Source organism: Spinacia oleracea, chromosome 6 (assembly GCF_020520425.1).
Source record: "Spinacia oleracea cultivar Varoflay chromosome 6, BTI_SOV_V1, whole genome shotgun sequence".
In the NCBI taxonomy this organism is placed as follows: Eukaryota; Viridiplantae; Streptophyta; class Magnoliopsida; order Caryophyllales; family Amaranthaceae; genus Spinacia; species Spinacia oleracea.
The window spans coordinates 6,882,646-6,905,850 of record NC_079492.1 but is presented as its reverse complement, the minus strand read 5'-3'; the positions used below and the strand labels follow the sequence as shown (position 1 = coordinate 6,905,850).

At 35.9% G+C, this 23,205-nt stretch overlaps 2 protein-coding genes across 2 annotated transcripts; both read left to right on the top strand.

Annotated features, from left to right (window-relative positions):
* The first annotated feature begins 2,598 nt into the window (after positions 1–2,598).
* LOC110806119 (probable phosphoribosylformylglycinamidine synthase, chloroplastic/mitochondrial) lies at positions 2,599–8,480 on the top strand. Its single transcript, XM_022011758.2, has 4 exons — positions 2,599–2,856; positions 3,364–3,419; positions 3,660–6,461; positions 6,914–8,480. The coding sequence occupies exons 2-4, from the start codon at positions 3,366–3,368 to the stop codon at positions 8,291–8,293; spliced, it is 4,236 nt and encodes a 1,411-aa protein (XP_021867450.1). The 5' UTR covers positions 2,599–2,856; positions 3,364–3,365; the 3' UTR covers positions 8,294–8,480.
* Positions 8,481–14,487: 6,007 nt separating this feature from the next.
* On the top strand, positions 14,488–22,516 carry LOC110806118 (beta-glucosidase 46). Its single transcript, XM_022011757.2, has 12 exons — positions 14,488–14,864; positions 15,570–15,636; positions 16,526–16,584; positions 17,374–17,449; positions 17,558–17,632; positions 18,244–18,331; positions 18,518–18,770; positions 19,411–19,526; positions 19,629–19,884; positions 20,945–21,047; positions 21,143–21,251; positions 21,825–22,516. Exons 1-12 carry the CDS (start codon positions 14,616–14,618, stop codon positions 22,045–22,047), a joined length of 1,674 nt encoding a protein of 557 aa, XP_021867449.1. The 5' UTR covers positions 14,488–14,615; the 3' UTR covers positions 22,048–22,516.
* Positions 22,517–23,205: the final 689 nt, after the last annotated feature.

The following is a 23,205-nucleotide window of genomic DNA, read 5'->3' as shown; positions in this document are numbered from 1 at the left end:
TGGCTATACAAGGGTATAGCCATCTATTGGTGTACCCCCTCCCATAGAAAATAAAGAACCTATATAGGCATGTGATTTCTTTAAAAAAATGCATATAAATTTTTCAAAAACCAGAATTCTCTCATTTTTGTTTTCTCTCTCCTTAAAGTTTCTCTCTCTCCAATTTCTCTCTCCCCAAAAGTTTCTCTCTCCTCATTTATACGTGATTTTTTTTATCTCAAGTAACAATGTCAATCGGAAAATCCGCTTGCGTTTGCGCCATCTTATCATTCACGACAACGAAGTCGTTGCCACTAGCTGTAAACTTCTTTTCTCCTTTTTTTGCTGTTAATTTTCTTATTTTTTCATGATTTTTCATTGAATTTACATGTTGATTAGAAGCATGTCTTTGATAACTCAATAGATTTTTCCTTTTATGTTCTACATTTGTGCGCACGTCAATTTTTATGTGATTTAGAAATTTTCTGGTTGAATCTCCATATTCTCTCTCCATTTTCTTGCATAATTTCTTCAAAAATCGGATCTAGAAATTTTTTATGTTCAGATCCAGATTTTTCAAAATGTTCATATTTATATATAGTTATGTTCATTTTGTAAGATTCCGATGTTCATGTCACTTTATTATGAAGATTGAATACATAACTGTTTATTAAGTTATGGAACTTTATAATGTTCATATTATGAGAATAAAATGTTCATTTTGTTGTGTATAATATTTTATTTTTCTTAAAATTTATTTTCTTAATATGTAAGTGATTTAAAATAAATCTGGTTGACATCTCAATTTTCTTGCCAACTTATTTTCCCAAAAAAGTTATAGAATGTTGTTTATTGTTTAGATCTATATTTTTTCGAGGTCATATGATCTAATGCATGATTATGTTTATTTTGCAATATTCAAATGCTTATATATATTCTTATTTATTAAGATTGAAATTGTGTTTGTTGACTAAGTAATGCAACTTAATAATGTTCATTTTCTGAGAATAAAATGTTCCATTATCAAAAAAAATTATGTTCAAATTATTAAAAAGTAAGAGGTATGATGTTCATTTTCCGAGATTATGATGTTCATATCTACTTATTATAAAGAATAAACTTATCATTGTTAACTTGATTAAGTTGTGGAACTTAAAAATGTTTATTTTCTGATAATAAAATGTTCTTTTTCGGATAATGAAATGTTTATTTTCTGGTAATAAAATGTTCATTATCATAAAGTTTTATGTTCAAATTATGAAAAATTAAGAGGTATGATGTTCAATGTATAACTATTTAAGTTCATTTTTTTTATACGTTATCTCTTTATTTTCAAAAACACATTTTCATATTGACTTTAGTAAATAATAGATATATAAATTGTGTATATTCATTTTGAGGAAGTGTTATGTTCATTTATAAAATGATTATGATGTTAATTGTGCTTGATTTATATGATAACAGTTCAACATGTTAAAATTCATTTTGAGCATGTACATTTATAAGTTGTTGAATGTTCGATCAAGTATAAGCACAGTATATATATATATATATATATATATATATATATATATATATATATATATATATATATATATATATATATATATATATATATATATTTTAATTCACATTGATTATTCTTGTATATTATCATTTAAACATTTTGCATGCTCATCATTTTCAAATCAGTAAATGTTCATTTTAAAATTAGTTGTGATCATCATATCAAATTAGTTACTATTTTCACTTTCAGCCTACAACAATGAGGAAATTGAAACCATGAAGGTCAAATATTGTGTTCAAATCACACTTCATAGACACATTCAGAAGTATGAGAACTCAAGACTACATCAAAAGCAAGATTCAAAATTGAAGATATAGAAAAATAAGAGGATGATTTGTACCAACATCTTGTAATTCAACTACAATTTTACATAGGCAATGGCTAAAATGTTCATTTTTTGGTAAAATATATTATTTGACATGATTTCATTGCACCTTATATGTAAATATAATGCTCAATGTAATAACATAGTAATACATTAACTATGTTCAATTGAAAATTAGTAAATACTCATTTCACAATCAGTAATATTCATTTCTAAATTGATTGAATAAATGAGGATTTTCAAATAATTAGATAAATGTTCATCTTTGAAAGAGTAAATAAATGTTCATTTCTAAATAAATAAATGTTCATTTCTAAAATAGTCAATGTTCATTTTTAAAATAGTAAATGCTCATTTCCAAATAAATAAATAAATATTCATTTTCAAAATAGTAAATGTTCATTTTTATACTAGCATATTAATGTTCATTTTAAACAGCACAAAACGACGTCGTTTTGGATGGAATACAAGTATACAACTAGCTCTGACTGTACTCGGGTACATCCAAAAATTTACGACGACCTACCCTACACGGCAAAACCTGCTAAAGTTTAGTAAAATTGAACGTCGACACGACTCACGAGTACGCGACCCGACACGAGTACACTGTACACATGGACCTGAGCCCCACTTTAAAAAAGTTTGACCCAGCCAGTTACAAGCAGGCTTTCTGAAACCCGACCCGCCCGCCCCACAACCATTTTTACTCCTCAGTCCACACCTGTGCTCTGCATCTTCTTCCTCCTCCTCACTTCCTCAGTCCTCCTGCAGAGCTTCATTTGCTTAACTTTTCCCTAAAAAAAAAAAAAAAAAACTCCAAACCTCTGCTCTGCATTTCCTTCCTCCTCCTCAATCCTCCCATATTCTTCTCCTCTTAAAACCCTAACAACAAAAAGCAGCGTCTTGGAGTTGTAGTTGTATCTGTAGTCGGCGCCGCCTCTGCCAACCCCCATCCCCTCCTCCTCTGCTACTGCTGCTATTCTCGGTAATTATCTACAATCAATATTTCTGTTGATTTTATTTGTAATTGTATTGATTCAAAAATGTAATGTTCTAAATTGTTAAATATATTATGTTGGGTTTTTTTGTTTTGGTGTTGTGAAATTCGTATTATACTTCTATAGTTCTATGATATGTTTCGATTTTTCTGATATGATGGGTTTCAAATGGTTAAGTATATCCTGTTGGTTTTTTTTTTGGGTGTTTTTCATGAGAAATTCTACTTGAAATTCGTATAATCCTTTTTAAAATGATTCGATATTTCTGAATTAAAGTTGTTTAAACAATAAAATGTTAGATAGAAGTTCAGATTTTAGTGTAGGCTTATCATTTATTTGGTGTTTAACAAACGAGTTGTTGTTGGTAAATTGCTGCATTTCTCGTGTGTGTGTAAATATAGGATTTTTGCCTGTTTTTGGGTGTCAATATTTTTGGGTTTTGATTAATTTTTGCTCAGGAAACTGACTGCTTCTTGTTTTTGTTTCGTTTACAGCAATGGCAGCTCGGTCTGATTTTATGGGTTCCAAACTACTTAACGCAGAATTTAAGGTATTGACACTTGTTCTGTTTTATTTTGTTATAGTGATACATCAGAGCCTATGTTACTTAGACTTCGGTATACATGTTTTGAAAATGTGACATGAGTAATAACTAATAAGTGAGGAGTCATATTAACATAGGTTAGAAATGGGGCGAACCTCTCGGGGGTTGTTGTGTTGTACTGTTGTATACTTTCTTATTTTTCTTCAATTTTGTTGAATTTTGATTTATGTTTGGGTTATTTTACAGGGTTATGCACAACGCAAATTATTTCTGTCTAGAAATTCGATTAATACTCGGAGACATTTGGGTCTCGGGCCAGGTCGATGCTTTACTGGATCACCAACGTTGCACATCGATAGTGTTAGGTTGAGAAGTTCAGTATTGGGGAAGCTGAAGGCTATTGTTTCAGACGATGTGAGTGTTGCATTAGGTGAAGAAGTAGTGCAGTCTGTGGACAGTGTTACTCATTTCTTCCGTGTTCCACTGATTCAAGACAGTGCAGCTGATGAGCTGTTGAGGAATATTCAAACAAAGATATCGAGTGAGATAGTTGGTTTGAGAACTGAACAATGTTTCAACATTGGGCTGAATAGTGAGCTTTCCGGGGATAAAGTTTTGGCGCTTAGGTGGCTTTTGGGTGAGACTTACGAACCTGAAAATTTAGGGACTGAGAGTTTTCTTGATAAGGAGGCTAGGGAAGGTTGCACTGCTGTTGTCGTTGAGGTAGGACCTAGATTATCCTTTACAACGGCATGGTCAACTAATGCTGTATCTATTTGTCGATCATGCGGTTTGACTGAGGTAAATCGTCTGGAACGTTCTAGAAGGTATATGCTGTTTTCTAAGAACCCATTGCAGGAGCAGCAGATAAATGACTTTGCTGCCATGGTTCATGATCGAATGACTGAAAGTGTGTACACTCAAAGACTTACAAGCTTCAAGACTAGTTTGGTTCCGGAAGAAGTTCTGTATGTGCCAGTAATGGAGAAGGGTAGGAAGGCCCTTGAAGAAATAAATGCGAAAATGGGTTTAGCATTTGACGAGCAAGATCTTCAATATTATACTTGGCTTTTCAAGGAAGACATTAAGCGGAACCCAACTAATGTTGAATTATTTGATATTGCGCAGTCTAACAGTGAACATAGTAGGCATTGGTTTTTTATGGGTAAATTAGTGATAGACGGGAAACCTGTTGAAAGAACTCTTATGCAGATTGTGAAGAGTACGTTGAAGGCAAACCCTAACAATTCAGTGATTGGGTTCAAGGATAATTCTAGTGCAATAAAAGGGTTTCCTGTGGAACAATTGCGCCCTCTTCTTCCAGGTTTAACCTGTCCATTAGATGTGCAGATGCGTGATCTTGACATTCTTTTTACCGCCGAGACCCACAATTTCCCATGTGCCGTGGCACCTTACCCTGGAGCCGAAACAGGTGCTGGTGGCAGGATTAGGGATACACATGCAACAGGAAGAGGGTCATTTGTCGTTGCTTCTACGGCTGGGTATTGTATTGGAAACTTAAATATGGAAGAATCTTATGCTCCCTGGGAAGATGCATCTTTTACCTATCCGTCAAACTTGGCTCCACCTTTGCAGATTCTCATTGATGCCAGTAACGGTGCTTCAGATTATGGGAACAAATTTGGGGAACCCTTGATTCAGGGTTACATCAGGACCTTTGGAATGAGGCTTCCAAATGGTGAAAGACGGGAATGGTTGAAGCCGATAATGTTTAGTGCTGGAATAGGGCAAATTGATCACACCCATATAACGAAGGGAGAGCCTGAAATTGGCATGTTAGTGGTAAAGATTGGGGGCCCTGCGTATCGCATTGGAATGGGAGGAGGTGCTGCTTCTAGTATGGTGAGTGGTCAGAATGATGCCGAGCTTGACTTTAATGCTGTACAGCGAGGAGATGCTGAGATGTCACAGAAATTGTACCGTGTTGTACGTGCTTGCATTGAAATGGGTGACAAGAACCCTATTATTAGCATCCATGATCAAGGTGCTGGTGGTAACTGCAATGTTGTCAAAGAGATAATATATCCAAAGGGTGCTCAGATTGATATCAGGGCTATAGTGGTTGGTGATCACACAATGTCAATATTGGAGATATGGGGTGCAGAGTACCAGGAGCAAGATGCTATATTGGTGAAGGCTGAGAGTCGTAGCATGTTACAATCAATTTGTGATAGAGAGAGGTTATCTATGGCTGTGATCGGAACAATCAATGGCGAAGGACGTGTTGTTTTGGTTGACAGTGCTGCTATTGAGAAAAGCCGTCTCGATGGAGTCCCTCCACCCCTTCCTGCTGTTGATCTCGAGCTTGAGAAAGTGCTTGGTGACATGCCCCAGAAAACCTTTGAGTTTCAGCGCGTGGTTCATCCTCAAGAGCCACTTGATATTGCTCCAGGAACAACCGTGATGGATTCCTTGAAGAGGGTTTTAAGACTCCCATCTGTATGCTCAAAGCGCTTCCTAACCACTAAGGTGGATAGGTGTGTCACTGGCCTTGTGGCACAGCAGCAGACTGTGGGCCCCTTGCAAATTACTCTTGCTGATGTTGCAGTTATTGCTCAGAGTTACACCAACTTCACTGGGGGTGCATGTGCTATTGGCGAGCAACCTATTAAGGGCTTGTTAGATCCTAAAGCAATGGCTAGATTAGCTGTTGGTGAAGCCCTCACAAATCTCATCTGGGCAAAAATTACATCTCTTTCTGATGTCAAAGCCAGTGGCAACTGGATGTATGCCGCCAAACTTGACGGGGAAGGTGCGGATATGTATGATGCTGCCACAGCCCTTTCCGAGGCCATGATTGAACTTGGCATTGCTATAGATGGGGGAAAGGACAGTCTTTCCATGGCTGCAAATGCAGGCGGTGAGGTCGTCAAAGCTCCGGGAAATCTTGTTATCAGTGCTTATGTAACTACTCCTGATATAACAAAGACTGTTACTCCAGATCTAAAGCTCAGAGATGAAGGAGTTTTGATTCATGTTGATTTAGCCAAGGGAAAGCGCCGCCTAGGGGGTTCTGCTCTTGCCCAGGTTTCTTTCTTAAGGCCTCTAATCAACAATTCTCTTTGCATTCCCAATATGGTTGTTTTTAGCACATGGCATATTGTTTTTCTATTTTGCTGCTTGCTTGAATATAAACCGCTGCAAAACACTTTTGCTTTCTTCACATAAAAATAAGTTGATATTGGAAATTATTATTTAGTACCTCGTTTGTTTCCGATATCTGCTTTATGTAACTAGAAAAAAGACCCCTGATTTTGTTAGGACTTTTTCATCTGCCGGTTTTCATGGATGAAGCTGCTATCCTGTAGAGGACAAGCAAATCAGTTATGATCTTTTAGAACATCAACTCTCTTATAGTGCCAAGTCCGAACCCATGGGGGCCGCAGTAGTAAAATATAATTGCATCTCTAGATTTGGCCACAAAGAATAGGTTGATCTTTTTTCCTAATTCTCCTTTTCTGGCCTCTGTTTTTTTGTAGGCTTTTGATCAAATTGGTAGTGTATCTCCTGATCTTGACGATGTCTCCTACTTCAAGAAAGCATTCAATGCAGTTCAAGAGCTTATTGCAGAGGATCTCGTTTCTGCTGGTCATGATATTAGTGATGGTGGGATACTTGTCAGCATCTTGGAGATGGCTTTTGCAGGCAACTGTGGGCTTTCCTTAGAACTAAAATCTGAAGGGCATAGCCTGTTTGAGACTCTTTTTGCCGAGGAGCTAGGTTTGGTTCTTGAAGTTGACAAGAAAACATTGCAATCTGTAATGGGGAAACTGAGTAGTGCTGGCGTCTCTTCAGAGATCATTGGACAAATCACTTCAGGGAAAACTATTGATGTGAAGGTTGACGGGGTCAGTCATTTGAATGAAGATATGGTGTACTTAAGGGATCTATGGGAGGAAACCAGTTTTAACCTAGAGAAATTACAGAGGTTGGCCTCTTGTGTAGATTTGGAGAAAGAAGGTTTAAAGCACAGACAAGAACCTTCTTGGTCATTGTCCTTTACCCCTGCCTCTACAGATGATAAATACATGCTTGCTACCTCAAAACCAAAGGTGGCCATCCTCCGAGAGGAAGGTAGCAATGGTGATAGAGAAATGTCAGCAGCATTCTATGCTGCTGGTTTTGAGCCGTGGGATGTTGCTATGTCAGACCTCCTCAGTGGAGCCATCTCTTTGAAAGAGTTTCGTGGGATTGCATTTGTTGGAGGCTTTAGTTATGCTGATGTTCTAGATTCAGCAAAGGGTTGGTCTGCTTCAATAAGATTTAACCAACCTCTTCTAGATCAATTTCAAGAATTCTATCATCGACCTGACACTTTCAGTCTCGGGGTTTGTAACGGATGCCAGCTCATGGCTTTACTTGGCTGGATCCCGGGCCCCGAAGTTGGCGGTGTGCACGGGAATGGTGGTGACACTGCACAACCTAGGTTCGTCCACAACGAATCAGGGCGATTTGAATGTCGTTTCACAAGCGTGACTATTGGAGACTCTCCTGCTATAATGCTCAAAGGAATGGCGGGTAGTTCACTTGGTGTATGGGCAGCTCATGGTGAGGGAAGGGCCTATTTCCCAAATGCCGATGTTCTCAACAGCGTCTTGGGTTCTGATTTAGCCCCATTGAGGTATTGTGATGATAACGGGAAAACAACGGAGACCTACCCATTTAACCTGAATGGGTCACCTCTTGGGATCGCGGCTATTTGCTCCCCTGATGGAAGACATCTTGCTATGATGCCTCACCCTGAGCGTTGCTTCTTAATGTGGCAGTATCCTTGGTACCCGAAGCATTGGGATGTAAACGAGAAGGGGCCGAGCCCATGGCTACGCTTGTTCCAAAATGCCAGGGAGTGGTGTTCTTGATTAGCAATCCTAGCTGTTGTCTTAGATTTTATACTTCTAGCAGTCTTCAGCTTTCTCGAATTAGAGTGGTGGAGCTTTTTTGTGGTTGGAAATGAAGCATGCAGTTTAGGCTGTATTTATAAAATTCGGACTTGTTCTGATGATTAAACGTCCATTGAAATTTGAGTTACCTTTAAGACTTCAATAATTTTGCAAGATAACGGTCACCGGGAGAGGTAAGGCAGTGTGTAGATGTTTCGTTTTTGATACGATAACCCACAGTAATACCGAACTACAAAGTTGAGATGGTGTTTTTTGTGTACTGGGTGTTTCAGACTTCTGCATAACTTTTATAATAGTGTGACATTGGTATACTTCATTCAAATACATATTCTTTGATACTTGCAGTTTGTCCAGTTCTGATGTTACATGCAGGTATATAGAACGGATATGAGCCTGTGGCAACTGGCAAGCATGGTATATTTTTACTCTTATAATTTGTGATACAACAATGGAAATAAAGAAGCTTTTTTTGTTGCTATTGCTGTCGTTGTTGCTGCTGCTGCTGCAGATTTTGTAACGTGTTCCCTTTTTCCGACGGAGAACAAGAGTAAGAAGAAAGTTCTGAAATGTATTTATCAGCGTTTATCTAATTCTGCAAAAACATTATCAAGTGGCTAGAGATTTCATTACGCATTAATTTCTATTTTCGCAGATTGACATTGGACGACATAGGAGCTCTGACTTTGATGTGGACTTAAACGATCTTGATGATCTGGTGTACCATTGGTAAAGAGTGGATCATTGGGTTCTCGGGACAGGTAAATTTCCTCTCAACTTGCAAAACTTTTATGAAAATAAAGCTAGACATCCATTTTATCCCTCTGAAGTCTCAAACTACAATCTTGGTTGCCAGACTTAATTTGGCATGAAACTTGTTTCGTAGCAGACTAGCAGCCTTGTTCCCTTGACTGGAGTAGCCTATGTATCACAGACCAAGGAAATGGAAATTTGGGACTTAGAAACGATGATCTCAGGACTTGGCGGTGTTATAGAAAATTACGTTTCTCCTGAGTCCCCTTGGTTTTAAGGTAACGTTTGGTTGACCATAAGAAGTAATAGTTCCTAGCTAGAAGAAGATTTTCCCATGTATTAACATTTCCTAGGAAATAGGAATGTTGTTTGGTTGAACATGAGAAGTTCCACTTACCTAGGGGGACCTGGGTAAACAACTTCCTTCATTTCGTGGGAAGTAGAAGTTCCTATGAAGTGTGACATTTGCAAACCAAACAATACTACAACCTTCCTCTTCCTAGGAAGTTACACTTTCCATGGTTTTTCATGTCATCCAAACACCACCTAAGTTTCCAAGTTTTGCAAATGGAATGCGTTGACTTCATGAGAATTTGTGTGCCTGGTTGTGGTTTTGATAATCGACAAAAAACAGCGTGCATAGAGCAGGTACTCATACTGCGGAAATATCATGCCTATTTAGGTTGGTTTCCTCTACCCTGTTTTACGAAGCTGCGCCCCATTATTTGTTTATGCTGGTGCCCATGAGTGAGTGAGTGACCGTGTGAGGGTTCATGTAAAAAATTCATTATTCTATAAGACTGCGTTCTATGCAACTAATTTTCACTTATCTATTGTACTTGGGTTGCCCTTATTTTTCCTGAACTTATTTGAACTTAACTGAACTTATCTGATAAGGTGAACAAAACATAACCCAAGTATTGTTTTTTGTGCATAGAGCAGCTACTCATACTGCGGAAATATATGTCTATTCAGGTGGCTGTGCATTCAAAGGACATTACTGAATGCTACAAATGCTATCCTAAGCCTGCTCCGATCCATATCCAGTTTCTTTCTACTATGTGCAAGTATTTGACAAGCCTGAGATTTTGACTGGCTTTCTGAAATTAATTTGTGTTTTTGGCTTGAACAGGAAATTGGGAGCCTGGAGCCTGACTTTAGCCGATTTTAACTTTGGCCGAACTTCCCCTATCCTTTCCGGTGTACTTTCCCTGACGACGGGAGTATTTGCGCTGTTAGGTAGGTAGATGTAGGACATATAAGGTGCACCCAGGTATACCGTGTACCCTCTCACATTTTCACCTTAAAATGTGAGAGGGAACACCAAGGGTATTTTTTTTATGCGAGAGGGACCACCAATGGGCGTAAAAATACCATTGGATGGTGCACTCAGGTGAACCTAGTAATTTTCAAGGTAGACGAGGCAAACATATCATGTGGATCAAGTTCGGTTTTGGGGGATTCGGTGTGCGTCTTGTTGTCAATTTTATTTATTTATTTAGGCTTCGTTCGATTTGGCGTAAAACATTTTCAGTGTAAAATGGTTTTCAATGGAAAACATTTTTCAAGGGAACACACAATTCGAAAATAGTTTTCCTTTGTTTGGTACTTTAAAAGAAAATGGGAGAACATGGTGAAGATTGAGGGAAGAAAGGAGAGGGAGGTAAGGAGGAAATGTGGAAAAGGGGTTTCCCTCCCTTTCAAATGGAAAAGGTTTTCAACATTTGAGGGAGTTATGAAAAATTGTTTCCATCCATTGCCAAACCAAATAACGTAAAATGATTGAAAAGGGAAAAATTGTTTTCCATGAAAACAATTCACCCTACCAAACAGAGCCTTACTGTTTGTCAATTTCAGTCGTATAAGTTTTGGGACGATTTGATTATGTTCTAGTAAAAAACAGGTAATGCAGTTTCAGGTACAGTTTGGGTCGCCTTCTTTAGGGTCAGCTCTGTTTTCCTCAAATGTATGGGTTAGTTCTATGTTGTGGGTGATGGTGGATTTCCGGGTGGGTGGGTTGAGATTTTGTGTGTGATGGTGGCTTTTTGGGTAGGTGGGGTAGGATTATTTCGGTGGCTTGGGTTGGTTTTTGGAGGTTGGGATAACAATTTTGGTGGCTACTGTGGTTTCTTTGTGGTTGGTGATGAGGTGTTTGGTGGATGGTGAGTAGTGTTTGTGGTGGTGGTAGGGCGTAGATGTTGGTCCCGACGAGGGTGGTATTGGTGAATCGGTGTCGGTGAGGATGCCATTGGTGGATAGTGCGAGTGATACTGGCATCGGGGGTGGGATTTAGATATGAGGTATGCGTTTGGAATGAACATATTTACCTTAAATTTTTTTATTTTCTAAACGTATACCTTAAATTCACAAGTTACTAGGTTTAGAAACCCAAGAAAAAGTGAATATGGTTCATACCAAACCTTTGGGTATCAAATAAAAGAAAAATATTTATTTTTCGGATACTGCCAAAGACATGGTATTAGGAATTACTCCCTCCGTCCCTTGATACTCGACCCGGTTTGACCGGCACAGAGTTTAAGGGACTTGAATTGACTTATTAGTTTAATGAATAGTGGGGTATTATTTTAATGTAGTTAGTGGGAAATGTGTAAATTGGTAGAGTATGTGTTGAATTTTTTATTATTTTTTGTATGGAGTAGGGGGTAGGTGGGTTAATATGGGGGGAGTGAGAAATAATATAATATTGTTAAATATTTCCATTTTTAAAAACATGTCAAGTATTAAGGGACGGCCCGATAAGGAAAACTTGTCAAGTATTAAGGGACGGAGGGAGTAGGAATTAAGGTCATACCATCATACCATTATTTCATTTATATTTCTAAACTTATACCAGTATTGCGAACCAAACACCCCTCAATGAATGATAAGGGGCCAATTATCTCCACAACCTCAAATTAGGCAAAGCTAAATTGATGAATTTGACACTTGATCTTGACCATTATGCTAATCTTGTAATTTATTTGATGTCGTATTCAAGTAACAATCATAAACGCCCTTTATTATTCGCTTTCCAAGCTTTTCATAATGTCCAATAAATTGGAAGTTTCAATTTAATAATTATTGTGATTTTAGACGACAATTTCCTAGCCATTGGGTCCAACGTGACAGTGATACATAGTAACATAGGTCATAAATACATGTTTGGGTCGCATCTGTAATTCTGCGAGGATACGAAAGAGTTCATTGACTTCACAAGTTTAATGAAGTTTCACGTTAAAAGCATATGACAATAAGATAGTAGCCTTATAACGTTTCTCTATCTCTTTCTTTTCTTTTCTTTTTTTATTTTATTTTTATTTTTATTTTTTTATTTATTTATTAATATGGGATATGCACATGTGTTGTTTAGGGATAACACTTCAACACTCTCCCACTATTTTACATGCTTCATCCATCTTTTAAATAATTGCATTATTTGGATTTTCACGTTTATCAATGCATGATTTTAAATCTTAATTAATATTTGTACTTTTATTTTAGTAAAAGTATAAGAATTTGATTTCTGAAAATATGTCGGATGGATTTAACAAGATTACTGTTTTTTTAAATAGGAAGAGCACATATTTACTAAGTAAATAACACTACAACAGAACTGAACAACAATATCAACTTAGGAATCCTCTTAAGAAGGTTTTGGCACACTATTTGAAGTTTGACGGTGTAAATAAAGTCATATCAACAATTGAGGGTTCAACAAAGAAGAGCTTGCTCCTCTTTTAGATTTTAGTAGTTTCGTCATAGTTTGTTTTGTAATCTTATAGTCGTAGATTTGTACTACAGTTGTTAAGGTTGTTTTGTTTTGCAATGTTAAGCATATGTTCAAAAAAAAAAAAACAATATTAAACTCTTTAGTAGTAATTTGTTAGTAAATGATCCCTTTTAAAGTAAAGAGTCTCTTTTACTTTCATGAGTTGCATCAATGTTGAGGGTTGCATTTGATTCTTATGTCACAAACATGTGTACTATGGAATACTAAGATGACCAAAACACGTACTTCATCAAAGAAAAATGAAATAGATCACATTGCAAGTAAGAAAGTTTAAATGATGCAATATGTAGATAGAGAGATAGACAGATCATTTATACGACGTAGTAAATTTGTTACCTTTACGGATTTAATTCTTTCGATTTTGACAAAAGAACGTGTACAAGAAAAGGTATTAGGAGACTAATGGGGTGTTATGTTTGTAGATTTTTGGTATGAGATGAGTAGGGTGGATGGTCTCTGATACGATAATACAATAAGATCGAAACTGACATGACACGAACACAAAGATGACACGACGACATGAAACCAACCCGAACACAGCGTGTTAAGATTAAGTTGTCATATTATGCAACTATATTACTTTTTAGATAGTTTTGTTAAATTTGTGAACAATGCGAAATCGACACGAGATCAAATACGAATACAACCCGACACAAGACGTTTGTCAGCTATAGAGATGAGATATGGGTTTAAAATGAATAAAACTCATAGATAGCAATTGTTTCAATTTCAACCCCATACTTCATACTCAAAGCCTTGTAAATCCTTGAAATTAAAATACAAATTCATTAAATGTGAAGTCATGTCATGTCTACAATAATCTTCAAAATCAAAACTTACATATCAAATCAAATTAAATGAAGTTTTATTTTTGCAAAACCACAATCCATGTCATGTCTACAATAATCTACAAAATCAACAGTTATATATCAAATCAAATTAAATAAAATTCTAATCGAGCAAAACCAAAATCATTAATAGTTAGAGCTGATATTTACCTACAATCTCCTGTATAACGCAAACAAACATGATTTGTTATAAATATTTGCAACCTATAGAACTTAAAATTTTACTCCAGTAATCTGTGTACTTTTTTCATTCTGTATAACAATTAGTGGTTAGCTATTTTAATTAATTATTAGTTGTTTGTATTAGTTGTTTAGTAAATAAACTATTAGTTGTTTAACGTAGAAATGATCATATAAGGACAATTGAGTAATTGACATGAAGTGATATATGTTCAAAAGGTTGTAATTTTAGACAATATTATGACAAAAGTTGTAATTTTACACCTATTTATTTATACCTCTAATGCAAAAAACTCATAAATTGAATTTTTATTTTCAAAATTAACTTTTTTTTATCTCGAAACTCTCTTCCAAACCTCTCCTGAAATGATCAAACCTTTAATTCACCTCAAAATAATTTTTTTTTTATTTTTTATTTTTTATCTCCAAACCTTTCTTAACCATATATCTCCATTATAAATTACAAACACAAAATGACAATCCAAACATGTAACATAATGTTTAATGTTTACCACTAAATCAAGACCTCCATATATCGGTTTATGTAATACTTGTACTTGTTCATAGTGAAGTTGATATATTATGTGGCCGGTGTAGGTGAGTGGTGACAAATAGTTGAACAACTGTTACTTTGTCCCACCTCAAAGCACACCTGCACAAATATACGTTCCCCTATATAAAAGGGCAAAATGTGTTTGTTGGCCTCAAATGTATGATGCTCACAATTTTCCAAAATCTAAAAATGGCAATTCATCAAAAAATGCTATGTAACAAACCACAAGCAATTACAACAACTATTATCCTCTTTATCATTATCCTTCCTAATTACAATTATGCTCACCCTAATTACTCTCTTAATCTTCCTAAGAGAGAAGATAATGATAATAATGGTGGTTCGTCTTCTTTACTTGCTACACTTCCCTATAACTTCCTCTTTGCCACTGCTTCCTCTGCGTATCAGGTAAATTCATTTTTTTCGATTTTGAATAAGGGTTCGATTCTCAGTAAATTCACTTATAGATTCATCTTCCCTTCTCCGCTCACAGGGTAACTTTTTTTTTCTACCTTTAACTAGAAAGGAGGGTAAAAATAAGGTACCTTCAAGCTCGAGCTCAAACTCGAACTTGGTTGTGCCTATTGTAATTGACAATAGACTAATAAAGCAATAGATTTTTTTTGTAACTTGACATTATATTCATGCCATTTTAATGCTATACTTAACATTAACATGCATGTTTTTTTTTAATAGGAAAAATACAAAAGTTAGGAAAGTCTCCTCTCTAAACTGTAACCTAACTTATGTAAAGAAAGAAATAAGAAAATTTACTATCGAAGAAGGAATCAATATTCTTATGTGTCTGAATAAGGTGATCTAAACCTGCAACATAGTCTATTGCTCGATTGACTTCTCAGTAAACATGTCGTGAATTTATAGTGTCGAAATGTGTCGATCAACAACCGTTTGATGTCATCTAAAAGTAATTGAATCTTCCATGGAAACCATGCTTTACCTGCAAAATATTAATAACCAAATTAACATGCATGGTTGCATGCTATTGTAAATGCATGAATTTGTCACCTTATTTTTTATTACGATTAATTGCATGATAATTAATTTTCTGAGAACTGCAAATGTAAACATTATTATATATATTTTTTTTTTCAGTATGAAGGTGCCTATTTAGTTGATGGAAAAGGGCTCAACAATTGGGATACTTTCACCCACAAGTCAGGTGAATAGTGAATACAATATCTTATCTTTAGATGCATAGGAAAAATTTGAAATGTATTTTAATTTTCCTTTTTCTTTTGTCTGGTACATAATGGGCCCAATCTGGGCCACCTATGACAGGTATAGGAGGGGCTGGCCCAACCAGTGAGCTCAATAATTAGAGTTAGCTTGTGACATGAAAATAATTTGATAAGTATTTTTAGTTTTGATTAAGACATTGTACTATTGATGAGCCCACGAATGCGTTATAAATTTAGAAACGAATGCGTTATAAATTTAGAAGCGAAGAGGATTCGAACCTATGACCTATTAATCTGTTATACATTGACCCGTAAATTTTACTACTAGACCGATATTACTGATGGTGACATGGAAAATAAATTGTAGCGAATCATGTGATATAAATTATTTTTTCCTGAAAATTGAATCATGTGATACTTTGACAAACACATTTGGAGATTTTTTTTAAGGGAGATTTGGAGAATATTATACTGTTTTTTCTTCCATATTTTCCTTTCATGTTTGCACTATCATGAAAGTGACTTGATTGGCCTTTTTCCATGGGCAATTTCAGACATAACTTATCAATAATATGCAAAAAGCCCTTAGATTATGATATTTTAGGTGGAAACAATATATTTTATCATTTATGTGACCCAAATGTCAACTAAGAAAATATGGCAGAAGTGCAAAACTAAGATGAGTCACCTAACTCTAATTTCTTCATTTTACGAAAACAAAAGTTTATGTGAATATAAAAATACGTCTTATTCTAATATAAGTATATGAGAGTCTGAGACTCGTATAGAATAATTGATACAATAGTACAATGTAATAATTGATACATTAGTATCTTCTAAACATCTGAATTTGTTTTGTTTCTTGTATAGGAGGGATACTAGACAATAGCAATGGAGACGTTGCAACCGATCACTACCACCGATATCTGGTACTTTCTCTGTCCCAAATTACTTGTCCTAGTTTGACTGGACTGGACATACTGCCAATATCTATAACTACATATTAGGAAAACTTATAAAATGTTAGTAATATGTTGAAAATATATATTAAGATGAATCCAACAATATATTACATATTAGCCTTTGTGTTTATTTACTAGAAATAAAATCTAGTCAAAGTGAATTGTGTGAATAGTGCAAAAAGACAAAACGGTGCAATTAATTTGGAACGAAACTCACGGAAGGAGTAAATCACTATTGAATCCGTATAAAATAATTTCATTTTAATAAAAATTCAATCAAAGACACGACTGATAAGTAAAGATGGATGTGGACCGGGCTGACTTCGGGTCATGGCCCTAAACGGGTCGGACCCATGTCAAGCCCCTTTGCAACGGGCCGGGTCGAAAAGGTCAAAAAAGGGTCCAGTTACGAATGCTTATGCCGGTTGGCGTATAGGGACCAGACCCAAGCTGTCATGCCTAACCCAATTTTACTAAATGTAGCGTGCTTTGTTGTGCCGTGCCTTGTCGTGTTTTTTCCGAAAAAATGTGGTATAGGCCCGGTCCGCCCCACGACTTTGTGCTCATGCGTGGTCGGGCCTCGGACCGACCCGGCCCACATCCATCTTTACCGATAAGGCCTAGGATGAGATTATAACAAGCAAAAACTGAAATTGTAGGGAGATGTTTCTCGACCAGTTAATGCTTGGTCTTTTGGTAAAATGATCTTCAAGTTAGAGAAACCTAACTAATAAATTATGTTACTTGGTGAAACAGGAAGATGTTGAGCTTATGGTTGATCTCGGACTTAACAGCTATCGTTTCTCGATTTCATGGGCGAGAATTTTACCAAGTAAGCTCGTTAATCATTTGCAATGCTCGTGTTTCCAGTATCATTGAACTGAACTGAACTAAACTGCTCACAGTATGTTACTGTGTCTCTCTATCTATGTAACAACAGAAGGAAGATACGGGGAGATCAATTTAGCAGGCATCAGTTTTTACAACAAGCTCATTGACACTCTACTTGCTAAAGGTTTGTTTCCTTTCCTTGATCTGAAAAATGCGCTTGCTTTCGAGTACAACTAGATCTATCAAACGTGTCGGTCGGGTCGGGTTGTGAAAAATTATTTTCGAGTTCAGTGTAATTCGAATCGGTCACTTTCGGGTTCAGATTTACAAATGGTTGTTCAAGACCTGAAACTTTTGGGTTCGGGTCGCCCAGCGGGTTGAGAGATTTTAAAAACGCATATTATATTTTCATTAATTTAGATAATAATACGAAGTATACAAAATATGGGCACAAAGTAACAAAATTTCTTACACAAGTTTGTATTTATTCAAATTCAACCATAAAATGACGTATAAATCAAATTAAAATCATATTACACCCAACCATAGTAACAACAACGTGTTTACTATGCTTAAAATTCCTCATAATCTCAGTTATTTATATCAATATAATTATTTTCAATCAGTCGAGTTAAAAACAGGTCTAATCAGATTTTGACCCATTACTTTTCGGGTTGTTTGGGTTCGGATAAAATCGGGTTACGGGTCACCCCATTTTGTTCAAGACCCAATATTTTCGGGCCGGGTTCGGATCGGGTCAATTTTTGACATTTTTCCTTGGCTTGTGCTGAGCAGGGATTCAGCCTTTTGTGACACTGAGCCACTTCGACATCCCTCAAGAACTCGAGGACAGATACAATGGTTTTCTTAGCACTGAATTACAGTAAGTACATATGAACCATATAAGAATACTTTATGCATAAGAATATCTAAGAATATCGAATAAGAATATCTGAGTACAGTAAAAAAACAGTAAATATTTTATTTCTTAGAACTGAATCACAGTAAATATTCTTATGCATAAAAGAAATACTCCGTACTTCTTAAGAACTGAAGTATATATTTGCAGGAAGGATTTCGAATATTATGCAGATGTTTGCTTCAGATATTTTGGGGACAGGGTAAAATACTGGGTTACCTTCAATGAGCCAAATGTGAACATTATTCAAGGTTACAGAAATGGTAAATACCCACCAAACCGATGCTCGGGATTATTCGGAAATTGTTCAGAAGGAGATTCCGAAAAGGAACCCTTCATCGCCGCTCACAATCTTATCCTTGCTCATGCAGCTGCTGTAAATACTTACAGAACCAAATACCAGGTAATTACAGGAATCTGAAACTTTGTTTATGGGGTACATGAAACTTTCTCTGATTAAGATTTCGATAAAATAAGGCATGTTCGGTAAAGATGATCGTGGGTCGGCTCGGGTCGGGTCATGGCCCTAAACGGACCGGCCCATGCCAGACCCCACTCTGTATCGGGCCGGGCTGAGCCGAAAAGTCCAAAACAGGGCCATGGACTGTCGGGGCGGGACTGGCCGTCGTGCCTAAGACTAATTTTACTAAATTTAGCGTGCTTTGTCGTGCCGAGTCGAGTCGTGGCAGGCCTTGTCGTGCTTTTTCCAAAAAAATGTGATCCAGGCCCGACCTACGACTTCGTGCTCGTGTTGAGCCATGCCTTTTTACGTACCAGGTCGGGACTCAGCCTGCCTGGCCCACAGCCATCTTTAAATTGTACGGTATCACTATTAGTTTTCAGATTTGTGTAATGAACTTAAAACCAGTAATACATATATACAATATACTAGTCATATTAATTATTAAAACTGACAGCAAAATACAGGAAATTAGTTTTTCCTGCTTCCAGAAAATTGTTTCTAGTTTTAAAAAACTTATCTGACTGTTTTAGTTTGGAAAAAACTGTTTGTGAAAATGTGATTAACATGGTAAAACAAGCAGGAAAAACAAGGAGGTAAAATAGGGATTGTTCTGAATGCCATCTGGTTTGAACCTATCAGCAACTCAGAATTCGACAAATTTGCTGCAGAAAGAGCTCAGTCGTTCTACACGAATTGGTTAGTCTAATCACCCTCCCCTGTCACAAGTCAGATTACTCTTTGAGAAAAAAAGAAAAGAAAAATGGGTATGCAAATGAAATCTGTATTACTTTTGTGCAGGTTTTTAGATCCAATTATGTTTGGAGAATACCCAGCAGAAATGAGAAAGATTCTGGGAAAGAATTTACCGAGATTTTCAAAGAACGAACAGAGGATTCTAAATAAAGCACTCGATTTCATTGGTATCAACCACTACAGTAGTTTTTATGCACAGGACTGTATGTTCACAAGCTGCAAAACTGGACCTGGAGTTACATGGACAGAAGGTGTATACCTAAGAACTCCATATAGAAAAGGCATCCCCATTGGCGAACCAGTAAGCACTCTTCCTAAATCAAATACAGTAACTTTTTTTTCATTGCAACTTGATAGATTACGTAAATAGTCTAGGCTTGTTATTCTCTTGTATATTTGCTAGGATAGTTACCCTAATTGTAATGTGTATAAATACATTAGCGTAAGCAATAATAGACTATAGGAAATATACAAGAGAATACAACTAGTAAGCACTCTTCCTAAATCAAATACAGCTAGTAACTTCTTTTTTCATTACAACTTGATAGATTTTGTAAATTATGAAGTAAATATTCTCTTGTATATCTTCTAGGATAGTTTCCGTAGTTGTAGTGTGTATAAATACATTAACGTAAGCAATAATAGACTACAGGAAATATACAAGAGAATGTATAATATTGTACGTTAATGTATTTTTATACACATTACAATTAGGGTAACTATCCTAGCAAATATACAAGAGAATAATCACTTAATAATTTACATAATCTATCACAAGATTCACAACTCAGAATTCACTACTTTTCATGTTGAAAATATAGTTTCGGGAAAAAACAAGTTCAGATAAGAGCCAATAGATTATAATAAGCTCGGATAAAGGGAAACTAAGTTCAATTTTCAACTTAGTCAAAAGAAAGGTAAATAAATTATTGTACGTTAATGTATTTATACACATTACAACTAGGGAAACTATCCGAGCAAATATACAAGAGAATATTTACATGATAAACCTAGATTATTTAGATAATCTACCAAAACTCTAATTCACTACTATTCAAGTTAAAAATATAGTTTCGGAGAAAAACAAGTTCAGATAAGAGCCAATAGATTATAATAAGCTTAGATAACAGGAAACTAAGTTCAAAGAAAGGTAAATAAATTCTAACAAGCAGATAAGTTTAAGTAGAGAATAAATTCAGATACTTTCATACCAAGTACATCTATACAAGGGATTTTCAAGTAAATGAACAAGGCTGAATTAGGGTTAAAGTTGTACTCTATCTTAATACATCTTTTTTGCTAATAAATATATAATATTGGGTGACTGAATCACCTTTATCTTTGATTTCAATATGATACAGACAGCAATGGATTGGCTGTACATCCACCCGCAAGGAATGGAAAAAACGATTACCTATATGAAGGACCGATACAATAATACACCTATGATCGTAACAGAAAACGGTAAGCTGTTAAAGATCCTAGTATTTTGAGGAGCTATTACAGTCCATTTTCGTGTCTTATATACAACTCCTGACATGGAAGCTTATATCTGACAGGGTATGTTCAAGAAAGCAATTCAAATTCCAGTGTCACAGAACTACTCAATGATTCCAAAAGAGTCGAATACATGGCTAGTTACCTAGATTCACTCCTAAGATCCATCAAGTAAGTTCTCTAGGGATATTGAAAGTATTAATCTTCTTTAAGGCCCCGTTTGTTTTGACGGAAAACACTTTTTCGAAAAATGATTTTCCCATTTTCCTTTGATTTGTTAAGGGTGTAAATCGATTTTAATAAAGGTGGAAAACAACTTTCTCTACGGAAAAACCAACTTTCTTTTTGAGAAGAAGGAAATGCCAACATTTTCCACTATAATCCCTTACATTTCCTTTTCTCTCCTCTCATTTCCACTTTTATGGTTCTTTTTATTTATAATTTTTCTGGTAAGGAAACAAACAAAGGAAAACTATTTTCCCTTGATTTTTCCCTTGAAAATTGTTTTCCATGGAAAATCGTTTTCCTTTGAAACAAACGGAGCCTAATACTTCTCACTGCTTGGAATTATATGTCACATTCTCTTAATCCTATGATTTCCCTAAAATCCCCTTCATAGAAGTTAGCTCTTTCCCATAGTCTCTCCACTATTTTGTTTGTTGGAGTAGGTTCGGAAATATAACCGTTATTTGTTCTATTTTAGGAAATGTGACAAAATTTTCCTGACATTTCCACAATGAACAGGAAAGGAGCAGACGTTAGAGGATACTTCGCTTGGTCATTGCTTGACAACTTTGAGTGGTTATACGGATACACAAAACGATTTGGGTTATACCATGTTGATTACAACACATTGAAGCGAAGCCCAAAATCATCAGTTGTTTGGTACAAAAACTTCATTGCCAAGCATAAAAGGCAGCAAATACTGAAGCAGACTGGAACTGAACAAGCATTACAGTCATCTTAAAGACTTCTAACACAGAGGAATACAGAAGAGCATCAGTAAGAGACTAAGAGTAAGCTAGGTAGTTAAACCCGTGTTGTACCAGTTAACTGTCATACGACATATCTGTATCCATATAGAATGTTTCTAGTGAGTCAATGTTTCTCTAGAGTCCAGGTAATAAATGATAAGGAGAATCAGGATGAGGAAGGGTGATAATTTGTAAGCCTTTCCATCTTCCCACCCACGAGGTCATGGGTATGGTTCTCATCCAAGAGATAGAACGGTTTGCAATAAGTTGTATTTAGGAACCAGACACACTTGCAGACACACCAAAGAGGCATCAACATGAACACAGTATTGTCATATACTGTTTTAAAAATCTAGCAGTCTGGGTGATATTTTCTTCAGTTTTCGTCATCTCTCTTTTAAACCAAAAGTCTTTTATATCAATATGGTTTAGTATGATTAATGAATCATGGATCAACTATTATATTGTGGTGCTGATAAATCAGCTGTGTAAAGTTTACATAATTCTAAGCTATAACTATATATTTGGTAGGTTTGACAAGAAAATATGATGTTTTGTCCACCCAGCATTACTAAAACGTTTATCATGGATTCTTCACCTTAATGATAGTTGGAAAATGACATATAAATGTCACAATTTAGTGAAAAAGAAGCACTATTTTATGGGCTCTGGCAGCATTACAACTGATGAGATATCGGTGGGGCTCTTGTTCATTTCACTTTCATTTTTTTGTTTTCTTTTGTCAAGTGTGAGGTTGAGGTATGGTGAGAAGGAGCTCCCGAGTAGGGATGGCAATGGTCGGACTGTGTGTTACTACCCCTTCCTGAATTCGAAGTATTTCTTCTGTTCTTATTTACATGACACAATTATTTAGTCACGTTTTCCATTGTACGATTTCAAACATTAATATCTTCAATTATGGATAAGAAAAAATTATAAAAAGTTGATATTTAATAAATATTTATTGAGACGAATCTAACAAGACCCCACACGACTATGTTTTTTTCTTAAGTATAAATCACAAAAGGAAGTCAAACGAGCTTGTGTGGTGTCCAAAACCCAATTGTTTCATGTAAACAAGAATGGAGGAAGTATTTTATATCCACCACCTAGGGCACCTATCCACCACTCATCGCGGGTTCAAATTTAAC